A 12,607-nucleotide genomic window follows, 5' to 3' on the forward strand; every position below is an offset into this window, starting at 1 on the left:
TGTGTGTGTGGTACACAGAACATCAATTTCCACACTTCTATTAGCCCTGGGTCCAGTGGACCCGGACATCTTATATGTAATAGAAATGTGTAGGCGGGGTGTATGGTGTGTGGTCATTAAATATGTATTCTGATATATGTTCTTCACCGAAAATGAGCCAAAGTCAGTGAGTCTCAGTTTGAAAAATTAATTAATTGTATCGTTTTTCTTTGAATAAAAAACTGAAAACGGGTCCCACAGACCCGAACACCACACAAAATGGTTTCCTTGGCTCGTTAGTGCGTGCTGAAACACAACACAGTGGTTTCCTTGGCTCGTCAGTGCGTGCTGATTTTAGAAATAATGTAGACTTCACTGCACATGTAATACATCACCATGTTGCTGAACATGTTATAATTCTATGAGTGTTGGGTTTCAGCAGCACAGGCGTGCATTCGCTCTTTATGAAAGTTCCCAAGGCTCTGTGTACATGCAGGCTTGTTTTAAAGATAATGTACATGTCATTGTACGTCTAAAGTCCATCAAAATAAACATAATAATGCCACCCAGTCAGATATTGCTGCTTTTTCCTGGCTTCTGATTGGACAAAATGTGCGTGACAGCAGGTGTATGCGTTTGTGTGTAGACATAGACACTTTTGAAACTACACTTGTGTGGATGGAGATTGTTTTAACCCCAAATATTTGTTTTCGAAACTCTTCGTGTCCGTGTGGACATGGCCTAAGTCCGGCTGATTGTTGGGCCGCAAGCGCTCCCTAGAAGGCCGCCAAAAAATACCTGTTTCTCAGCTATGGTGGGCATGGGCCACAGCAGTACATTTTTACACCACTTGTGGCAGTAATGACAATCTCAAACAGAGTGGAGCGAAAGTTATAGAGAAGTTCCTTGAACGCAAACAATACGACTAAAGTGGTGAAACTGTATTTTCATTTGCACTTTAATTCTATTGGCAGTTCAGTTAAGAAACACATCGATTGTTATTTTATTTGTTTTAGCACAACATATTTGTAGGTGTGGCGCTTGTAACGTGAAAGCAACACAACTCGTAGTATCTTTGACGGACAAAAATGTGTGCGCCGTTTATTCCATCAAAGAGAAGACTAAAGACTTCTTACATCAAGCTACTCAAAATGGCGGTCACAACAAACCCCCACCTTTGGGTAAATCTCCTGACTGTCACTTAAAGGGGTCGCACCGAAAGACTTACTCTTAACTGCATGTGGGAATGCAAGAACAACATTGTTATGTGCACAATAGAACAATGACAGTGAATAATGACGACAAAGTCAAGTAAACAGGTGTGGTGAATTATGTCCTTAAAGCAACCGTTACATACGCAAATGTATTTTTTGTCAGTTATTTATGAGTCTTTCTTATGCAGTATATTTGGTTAGTACTTTATTTTTCTAATCAGCCTGACCGAAGCCTAAGGTTTATGTGTTAAATAAATAATATTTTTGATTAACAGATGGTTAAAAAATACTGTTAGTAGGTTAGATATAATGACCAATCAATGTTTATTTATATAGCCCTAAATCACGAGTGTCTCAAATGGCTGCACAAGCCACAACGACATCCTCGGCTCAGATCCCACATCAGGGCAAGAAAAAACTCAACCCAATGGGATGACAATGAGAAACCTTGGAGGGGCCTGCAGATGTGGGTAAACCCCCCACCCCCACCCCACCCTGGGCGACCGGTGCAATGGACGTCGAGTGGATCCAGCAAATATTGTGAGAGTCTAGTCCATAGTGGATCTAACATAATAGTGAGAGTCCAGTCCATAGTGGATCTAGCATAATAGTGAGAGTCCAGTCCATAGTGGGGCCAGCAGGAGACTACCCAGAGCGGAGACAGGTCAGCAGCGCAGAGACGTCCCCAACTGATGCACAGACGAGTGGTCCACCCTGGGTCCTGACCCTGGACAGCCAGCGCTTCATCCGTGGCCACCGAACCTGTGCCCCCCCCCTCCACGAAGGAGAGGGGGGCAGAGCAGAAAAGAGAGGGCAGATCAACTGGTCTAAAAGGGGGGTCTATTTAAAGGCTAGAGTATACAAATGAGTTTTAAGATGGGACTTAAATGCTTCTACTGAGGTAGCATCTCTAACTGTTACCGGGAGGGCATTCCAGAGTACTGGAGCCCTAATAGAAAACACTCTATAGCCCGCAGACTCTTTTTGGGCTCTGGGAATCACTAATAAGCCGGAGTTCTTTGAACACAGATTTCTTGCCGGGACATATGGTACAATACACTCAGCAAGATAGGATGGAGCTAGACCGTGTAGTATTTTATACGTAAGTAGTAAAACCTTAAAGTCACATCTTAAGTGCACAGGAAGCCAGTGCAGGTGAGCCAGTGTAGGTATATACAGTATAGGCGTAATATGATCAAACTTTCTTGTTCTTGTCAAAAGTCTAGCAGCCGCATTTCGTACCAACTGTAATCTTTAATGCTAAACATAGGGACACCCGAAAATAATACGTTACAGTAATCGAGACAAGACGTAACGAACGCACGAATAATGATCTCAGCGTCGCTAGTGGAAAAAAATGGAACGAATTTTGATTGCATACGATTAAAATTGAGAGTAAGATTACTAATTCAGTGTTAGTGTTTGAGTGGGCCTCGGGCCCCTCTGTTGTGGAAAAGTTGGGCCCCGGGGTCGAAAAGGTTAAGAACCCCTGTCCTACAGTATTTTAGTATTTTCTGTTTATTTTGGTTGTTTGCTTAAATTAATTACATTATATACAGTACTGTATGACAATGCTAATTATTAGCCTGTATATCTACCTACCTACATATCTTCACATTAGACTTTAGCGTTAATGTTTTTGGCAAAAATGCCTGTAGTGTTTCCCTGGAACAGATTATTTGTAGTTCTACTACTGTACTTCCTAGGATAGCATCCCAGAATATATTGTGTTTGACTGTGCTATCAAATCCAGTTTTGTATACATGTGCTATCTTTTTCTAGTTGGGCATCCAGGACAACTACCGAAACAACCCATTCCACAATTTCCGTCACTGCTTCTGCGTTAGTCAAATGATGTACGGCATGATCCACCTCTGCAACCTGCAGGTAATGTGATGAGGGAGCACGGGGAGGTGGAGGGGGGGATCTTCAGGGTTCCCTTTTTTCCTGGAATTCTCTCCGATAACATGTAGGCATTTTTCTAATTGTGCAACTCTCACTGTTGTTATGCAGGAAAAGCTGACTCTCACGGACATGGGCATTCTAATGACAGCTGCAGTGTGTCACGACCTGGACCACCCCGGATACAACAACACGTAAGCCCCGCTATTCTCTCTGTTGGGGTGTTGACTGATGAGCTGCCAGTGACCCTAGTGTGTTTTGACATCCTGAGTACAACACTGTTGTCAATGAACTGCAAAACTATTTCACGACTGGTAAGAAAACACGCTGATGCCCCGATTGCCATCGTGTTGTTTTGCTCTCGGTAGTAGCTTTGTTTGTAATGCTATCCACCCTTCTAAATGCACCCTCCCATGTCTTACAACTATCAGGTACCAAATCAATGCCCGCACAGAGCTCGCGGTGCGCTACAATGACATATCGCCGCTGGAGAACCATCACTGCGCCGTGGCTTTCCAGATCCTTTCCCTTCCCGAGTGCAATATCTTTGCAAATGTGGATCCTGAGGCTTTTAAGCAGATTCGCCAGGTCACCAGCTCACTGTTACGAGGTTGTTATTCCAAAAGCAAACAAGAAGAAGCTGACTTGCTTTCTGACACGCAGGCTATAATCACCCTCATCCTTGCCACTGACATGGCCAGACATGGCGAGATACTGGACTCCTTCAAGCAGAAAGTGGACAACTTTGACTTCACCAATGAAGAGCATGTGACATGTGTATGTCCCGTATTTTCTGGACCATAGGGCGCACCGGATTATAAGGCGCACTGCCGATGAGCGGGTCTATTCAGGTCTTTTTTCATACAAAAAACGCACCGGATTATAAGACACATTAAAGGGGCCACATTAGGATTTTTTTCTCTAAATATAAAATACTTCCTTGTGGTCTACATAACATGTAATGGTGGTTCCTTGGTCAAAATGTTGCATAGATGATGTTTTACAGATCATCTTCTAGCCGCTTTCTGACAGTTGCTTCAGGATGCGCCGTTTTGTGGGCGGTCTTATTTACGTGGCTCACCTACTACAGCGTCTTCTCCCCGTCATCTTTGTTGTAGCTTTGTAGCGTGCAAGGACGGGAGTGGAAGAAGTGTCAAAAGATGGCGCTAACTGTTTTAATGACATTCAGACTTTACTTCAATCAATAACGGAGCAGCATCTTCTCATCCGTCGTTCACTAGTGCAACAACAACACCGGAAATGTATCCCCTAAAAAATCGTCCGACCAAAACTCTAATAACAAAATTTCCGTGGGTGAATAATGTAAACTCACTACACCGGTAGTTTTTAGTGCTTCCATAGCTAGATATAAGTTAGAACTTTACACTACTTCATATTTGAAATGACAACAGAAGAGGATGAATGTCCCATAACAAGAAGATAGAGAAAAAGAAGAAGCTTACCAACTACGGCTTCTTCACGGACTACAGTGGCGGACGTGCGCAAATTTTCAGGACTTATGCAGACCTCAAATACACATCATCAGGTACCAGAAGGTAAGAACAGTTGGTTTTGCATAATATTGTGAAACAAAACGCCAGATAATATGTCTGATAATGGGTGCCATTTTGCCGTCCTTATACTCACACCATAGTAATATTTGTATCTCTGACTACGGTAACCGTAATGGGCCGACAATCCATCAAGCGGTGCGGCTTCAAAGTCATACTAAAAGATTTTGACAGATTTTTGAGTGCTGTGTGTTATATTCTTTATTTTCAAAGGAACATTTAAAGTTTTGGTGTTGTTTACTGGCGTCATATTGCAGTCTATGCGTATCTCTTATGTGTGACTACCATCTACTGGTCACACTTATCATTACACCATGTACCAAATAAAATAGCTTCAAAGTCGGTAAACACAACCGGAATGATTCCGTACATTAGGTTATAAGGCGCATTATCGATTTTTGAGAAAATGAAATGATTTTAAGTGCGCCTTATAGTCCAAAAAATACGGTACATTATGGCTGCAGTTTATAGCCCGAGTAGATTTGACCAATTCAGAAACTAAATGAGGCTGGCATCTCTGCTGCAAGCTGCAGCTTAATAATAGTGCACTCCATTAGTTGCTTCAAGACACAAAAAATAATCACTGATTTGATTCTGCATTTTTGTGTTTTTTAAGCTCAAGATGGTGTTGATCAAATGTTGCGACATTTCTAACGAAGTGAGGCCCACCGAGGTAGCCGAACCATGGGTGGACTGCCTACTGGAGGAGTACTTCATGCAGGTGAGCAGATCCAAAACACACCTGTAGTTTCCCATAAAAACCCATGAAGGTCAAACGTAGGCCTGGGGCGATATTCGATAAGTCAGTTAACCGAGTCATGAATGAAATTGAAGTCGGTTACTTTAGAGCCTCAGTAAATCTCCATTTGCATGCATTGTTACGAGTTGCAAGAGCAATCAATCTTTTGCTTCAGTTTTAGCAGCTGCGGCCATTTGTACTACATGCACATCTACATGCACATAAACGGTAGTATTGCCATAAAACCGGGTTTGGTAACTGCACTTTGATAAAGCTATGCACCGACTACTGTTAGCTTGCTAGCTATCTGAAATGCTAACATGAATAGAGACAATGTTTTATCCCATTAAGAAACGTCATACACCTTTCTAAAGTGAATTATATTTATATAGCGCTTTTCTCTATTGACTCAAAGCGCTTTTACATAGTGAAACCCAATATCTAAGTTACATTTAAACCAGTGTGGGTGGCACTGCCCCCCCCTCCACGAAGGAGAGGGGGGCAGAGCAGAAAAGAGAGGGCAGATGAACTGGTCTAAAAAGGGAGTCTATTTAAAGGCTAGAGTATACAAATGAGTTTTAAGATGGGACTTAAATGCTTCTACTGAGGTAGCATCTCTAACTTTTACCGGGAGGGCAGTCCATAGTATTGGAGCCCGAATAGAAAATGCTCTATAGCCCGCAGACTTTTTTTGGGCTCTGGGAATCACTAATAAGCTGGAGTTCTTTGAACGCAGATTTCTTGCCGGGACATATGGTACAATACAATCGGCAAGATAGGCAGGAGCTTGACCGTGTAGTATTTTATACCTAAGTAGTAAAACCTTAAAGTCGCATCTTAGGTGCACAGGAAGCCAGTGCAAGTGAGCCAGTATAGGCGTAATATGATCAAACTTTCTTGTTTTTGTCAAAAGTCTAGCAGCCGCATTTTGTACCATCTGTAATCTTTTAATGCTAGACATACGGAGGCACGAAAATAAAACGTTACAGTAATCGAGACGAGATGTAACGAACGCATGGATAATGATCTCAGCATCGCTTGTGGACAAAATGGGACGGAATTTAGCGATATTACGGAGATGAAAGAAGGCCGTTTTAGTAACACTCTTAATGTGCGACTCAAACGAGAGAGTTGGGTCGAAGATAATACCCAGATTCTTTACAGAGTCACCTTGTTTAATTGTTTGGTTGTCAAATGTTAAGGTGGTATTTTTAAATAGATGTCGGTGTTGAGCAGGACCGATAATCAGCATTTCCGTTTTCTTAGCGTTGAGTTGCAAAAAGTTAGCGGACATCCATTGTTTAATTTCATTAAGACACGCCTCCAGCTGACTACAATCCGGCGTGTTGGTCAGCTTTAGGGACATGTAGAGTTGGGTGTCATCAGCATAACAGTGAAAGCTAACACTGTATTTGCGTATGATGTCACCTAGCGGCAGCATGTAAATACTAAAGAGTGCAGGGCCAAGAACCGAACCCTGGGGAACTCCGCACGTTACCTTAACATAGTCCGAGGTCACATTGTTATGGGAGACACACTGCATCCTGTCAGTAAGATAAGAGTTAAACCAAGACAAGGCTAAGTCTGTCATCCCAATACGTGTTTTGATACGCTCTAATAAAATATTATGATCAACAGTATCGAAAGCGGCGCTAAGATCAAGAAGCAGCAACATAGATGAAGCAACAGAATCTATCGTTAGCAATAGATCATTAGTCATTTTTGCGAGGGCTGTCTCCGTAGAGTGATTTGCCCTGAAACCGGATTGAAAAGGTTCACAGAGATTGTTAGACGCTAAGTGTTCATTTAGCTGCTGTGCTACAATTTTTTCGAGGATTTTCGAGATAAACGGAAGGTGGGACACCGGCCGGTAGTTTACCAGGAGATCAGGATCGAGGTTAGGTCTTTTGAGTAGAGGATGAATAACCGCTTTTTTGAATGCTAGGGGAACAGTGCCAGAGGAAAGTGATAAGTTTATAATATTAAACACTGATGGACCTAGTAATACAAAAAGCTCCTTGATAAGTTTCCCAGGAATTGGGTCAAGTAAACATGTTGTTTGTTTTGTCCCATTTACACATTTTGACAATTCCTCCAATGTTATTTCATCAAAGAGAGAGAAACTATTTTGGAGGGCGGTATCCGTCGTATATACAGTCGTATCTGTGTTAATAGAACCCAGTTGTAGCTGAGATGCATTGTCTTTAATCTCTTTTCTAATGACTTCAATTTTCTTATTAAAGAAATTCCTAAAGTCATCTGCTGAGTGGGTGGAGCTACTGGGAGAAGTCCCTTGTTGGGTTAGCGATGCTACTGTACTAAACAGAAATTTAGGATAATTTTTGTTGAGGTGGATGAGATTTGAGTAATATTTAGCTTTAGCTGAGGTAAGCATGCGTTTATAAGTTATTAAACTATCACACCATGCTTGATGGAAAACCTCAAGTTTAGTCGCACGCCATTTGCGTTCCAGCTTTCTACATGATAATTTCTGGGCTTTAGTTTCTTCTGTAAACCATGGGGTACGCCTTTTAGGGGCCCTTTTTAGCTTTAGCGGTGCTACAATATCAATGGTGTCGCGCAGGGCGTCATTAAAGTTGTTAGTGAGGTTATCAATAGAGCCCACATAATTTGGGAATGGTGCCATTACCGAAGGCAGTAGGTCAGTAAGAGTCGTCGTTGTGGCAGCATTAATGTTGCGGCTGCTATAGTAGTTATTATTATTATTATTAGTTTGTTGACAATGAGTCAGAACTTCGAATTTTATAAGGTAATGTTCGGACATTACTTTAGTGTACGGGAGTATCGTAACTTTAGAGGTGGTGACACCCCTGACAAGCACTAGATCTATCGTATTACCGTTGCGATGCGTGGGTTCATTTATTATTTTTGTAAGACCACAGCTATCAATTATAGTGTGGAGCGCCACGCATGGAGGGTCCGATGGGGTATTCATATGGATATTAAAGTCCCCCATTATGATTATATTGTCGGCGTGCGTCACTAGATCAGCAACAAACTCTGAGAATTCACTGATGAAGCCCGAATAGGGCCCAGGGGGGCGGTAGATAACAGCCAGGTGGAGAGGCAGCGGTGTGACAAACCTCAAAGTGAGCACCTCAAACGAGTTATATTTATTATTTAGGTTAGGTGTAAGATTATAGTTTTCATTGTATATTAGTGCGACACCCCCTCCCCTTTTAAGAGGTCGGGCAACATGTGTATTGGTATAGCCAGGAGGAGATGCTTCATTTAGCGCAAAAAAATCGTCTGGTTTGAGCCAGGTCTCGGCGAGACCAACGACGTCAAGTTGGTTGTCTCTAATGACTTCATTAACTAATAGCGTTTTGGAAGATACTGATCTTATGTTTAAAAAGCCCATATTATAGGTAGTGGGCTGTTTTGAGGATTGTTTGTTGAAATTATCCGAAGTAGCAATATTAATAATGTTGCGTTTATTATGCGTATTGCACTTTAAATAGTTTCGACCATATCTAGGAATTGATATGACGGGGATATTCAGATTGTTTGCTTGATGTTGCGATAAACTGAACGCATCCTAGTTAGCTACCTCAGTACAATGTATGTCTGCCTCTGACACGGTCACAAAAGAAAAAACATTATGTGAGTTGTATTTTATTCTAAGAGAATTGCTATGTGTGCAAGGATTATCCAGCCTGACGCCGGCTAGTTCTAGTTTAAATGGCTTCTTACCCGGAGACTCCACGCTTCTTTGGTTAGCTTTTCTCTTTGTTGTTAGCCCAGCTCGGCATCCCCGCTTCTGCTTCCGCTCGCACCGCCTATGTCGTCTCCATTGGCGGTCACCGCTAGCACTTGACTCCGCTGCTACAAAGGCCGCTCGATGTAGCCCACGAAGTATTCCCATGCTAGCGAGGAGGTCCACCGTACATGCATCTTTCAGTCTATAACGAACCAGAATTGTCTGTCGGTCATATGTGATCACAGAGTGTTCACGCTTTGAGCCAGCCATGAAATTGACAGAAATGACGGGTGTTTTTGCCAAATCGCTCTACACTCCCAAGACCGTTAGCAGAGCCGCTGCATTCCCATGCGCCGCCATTTTGTCTACCAATCCACTATTTTACCTTAAACAAGCTGCCCAGATAAATGGTGTTCACGATTGTCAATGAAAGCTGCCTCACACTGACGTGCATGACTACCGTGAATCAAAAGGATTTAAAAAACAGATGCTATGGTTGTTTTATGGATGTTGCATTGGTGAGTGTAGTGGATTGTCCGAAGCTTAAACTGCAACAAAAGTGAGTTTAGTACAAAAGGTTTATTTACCCATAGTCAAAAAGTACAAAGTTGGATTGAGCTGCCCATGCAGACAAACAAACGTCCTCCGGAGGACACAAGAATCAAGCAATCTCTCTCTAGCCCTTGTCACTTGGCCATTTTATCTGTTTTCTTCATGCGTCAAGGTCCTGATGTTTTCGACCTGTTTGTTTTGCAACATCCTTGAATCCCTTAGTCATGCTTAGACAATCAAAACATTTTGTAGAATGGTCAGCCCGACTCCATATTGAACTTTGGCCTACATCTAGTCCTTTAATGGTGTAGAATAGAAAAGAAATGAAACGAGCAGACATTCTTGACAGACACGAAATATAGCTCAAAGGGCAGAAATTCCACCACATGAGTAACATATTTTGCTTTTCCAAACACTACTCTGGGCATCCACCTAATCTAATACAGCTGGTTTATGTTGACGTGCGCATGCATGACCGATGTCGCCGTGCCCAGACCCACCTCTTCCTGTAACATATTTTGCTTTTCCAAACACTACTCTGGGCACCCACCTAATCTAATACAGCTGGTTTATGTTAACGTGCGCATGCATGACCGATGTCGCCGTGCCCAGACCCACCTCTTCCTAGTCAAACGGGCCAAACTTGAGCATGGATCAGAGTACTCAACACGAGCCAAACGTACCGTACTTTGGGTGTGAAGTGGACCCAAGCAAAGTAAAAATTGCCTACTGTGAGTACCCCCCCGTGTCCAACATTAACTGTAAGAAACTTGTGCTGACTTGTCTCTCAGAGTGACCGGGAGAAGTCAGAGGGCCTGCCGGTGGCCCCCTTCATGGACAGAGACAAAGTCACCAAACCAACCGCTCAGATAGGCTTCATCAAGTTTGTCCTCATCCCCATGTTTGAAACCGTCATGAAGGTATGCTCACCTGCCGGTCGGTAAGTGTGAGACCCTTGGCTAACTCTTATTTCCCATTTCTTGGGCAGCTTTTCCCTCAGATTGAGGAGATAATGGTTCAACCTTTGAGGGACTCTCGAGACCACTATGAGGAGCTGAAGCAGATAGATGATGCCATGACAGAGGTAGAACCTATTCTATCTATTGGCCTGTCTATTATTTAGCTCCATTTATGGATTTTGGGGGATTTTATGTACCTGACAGCTTGCACAATATAGACTTTTTTTGGAGGACAAACTGCACCGCCAACTCAACTAGCAAGTACCCACAATTCTTGCATCTTTGGAGTTTTTTATCACAATTCTATTTTTGTGTAGCAACGACTCTTTTAATAGCCTTTATGACAAAACCCTTAAAAAGGTCACGTCAAATCCAGGGGTTTTCAAACCATGGGGCTTGGCAGACGATGTAGATGTGAGAAAAATGAAGAAAAATATTAAGAGCTGTCAAATGATTTAATTATTTAATCGTGTTACAATCACATTTTGTCCATAGTTAACTCGTCGTTAATCGCAAATAGGTTGTTTTTTTTTACCCCTAATAAATGTACCACATTAATTACTTTTTGTTCATAGTTAACTAGTCATTAATCGCAAATAGAAGGGTTTTTTTGTCTTTTGATATTCGCAAAAGTTTGTTTATTAAAACAGCTCAACTCAGAACACACACACACGTCTGACAGACACAATACATTTTTCACCTGGGGTCTCTTTCTCCCATTATGAACCATTAATTTTAAATTAAGTTTTCTCCATTAATCCTGACACTAATTCTCAGTCTGTTTTTGTCACTTGCTTGTTGTCAGGTTCAAACACTGATGACATCTATTAAACAAGACAAGAAGCAAGAAATTAAACAGAGTCAGAATTAAATTTGGCTCAATTGAGGAGAAACGTCTGGGTTGTACACTTGTACAGTCTCCACCACGCTCTGACGAAAGATTGTACGCCTCCTCTTTTATTTGGACTTTCCCTGATTATGGCAACAGCTGTTTCTAAGGGAGGGGGGTCGTAAACAGCCATCGCCTTTGATTAAAAACAGTTCAAAGAAAAGATCGTAAAACAGTTCAAAGAAAAGGTGCCTGGAGGGGAGTCAGGCCCTGCTTCCTCTCTGCTTTGTAGATTTCGGGTCAAGACAAAATCTTCCTGTGGATTACAATAGAAGAAAGAAACCGACGCCTTCATGTCGCTTCCCATCGTACACAGTGGAGTTTTACAAGCCTTCTGCTTGGTAGGATCAGACAGCTTTTGTCCTCTCGCAGGGCGAGCTGAACTCAATGTAACACAAAGTTTTGTGATAACTTAGATACAATTATTCTGACACTTGTCAGTCTGGGCTCTGTGGCGCAGTTGCACATGCGACATTTCAGCGCATGCGTTTGGGGTACGTGCCAAGTCGACCGGGTTTGTGGTAACCAGGAAATGTTGTGTAGAAAAAGACACCTACCAGCACGGTTAAGTTTTGCTCTATTGTGGGGACAGAAAAGCAAGCCTAAATAAGCAAACACACATTCAAAAACAAGCCCCAAAAAATCGCAACCCGCGACTTACAAAATGTGAGAGCGACTTTAGAAACGGTACGGGCCGAGGGTCACACAGGCTGTCGAAGTTAACGCTTTGACTTAATCACAAAATATTATTGCATTAATCATGTATAAACACCGTGGCTGTCAAATGATGAATTTTCTAAATCAGATTTATCACATTTTGGAAGTTGGATAAATCAGGATTCATCACTCGCTTGCAGAATTCAAATGTACTTAAGAAAAAACCTTAATATTTGTAAACAAAAGCTATTTTGATGTCAGAATCTCATCCAGTAAGATGTTTTTAAACGTTTCACTTGAATGTTTTTCATTTATTTGCACAAAGCTTTGTAAGAGTTTTATCTAAAGTTCTTTCAGGCTCTATTTGAGTGAAATTTGTCCTCACTCATTTTCAGACTGACATATACCGTATTTTTCTGATTAT

General features: G+C 42.0%; 1 protein-coding gene across 4 annotated transcripts in view; it reads left to right on the forward strand.

Moving 5' to 3' along the window:
* Window positions 1-12,607, forward strand: part of pde9ac (phosphodiesterase 9ac) — a 56,460-nt gene that overhangs the window by 19,916 nt on the left and 23,937 nt on the right. For all 4 annotated transcript variants that reach the window (XM_062060197.1, XM_062060196.1, XM_062060195.1 and 1 more), the window contains 7 exons: window positions 2,976-3,080; window positions 3,207-3,289; window positions 3,527-3,683; window positions 3,759-3,872; window positions 5,283-5,387; window positions 10,470-10,598; window positions 10,667-10,762. In XM_062060197.1, the coding sequence (XP_061916181.1) occupies window positions 2,976-3,080; window positions 3,207-3,289; window positions 3,527-3,683; window positions 3,759-3,872; window positions 5,283-5,387; window positions 10,470-10,598; window positions 10,667-10,762 (789 nt within the window). The remainder of the gene's footprint in view (window positions 1-2,975; window positions 3,081-3,206; window positions 3,290-3,526; window positions 3,684-3,758; window positions 3,873-5,282; window positions 5,388-10,469; window positions 10,599-10,666; window positions 10,763-12,607) is intronic.

The sequence above is a fragment of the Entelurus aequoreus genome, linkage group LG10, assembly GCF_033978785.1.
Source record: "Entelurus aequoreus isolate RoL-2023_Sb linkage group LG10, RoL_Eaeq_v1.1, whole genome shotgun sequence".
NCBI classification, from domain to species: domain Eukaryota; kingdom Metazoa; phylum Chordata; class Actinopteri; order Syngnathiformes; family Syngnathidae; genus Entelurus; species Entelurus aequoreus.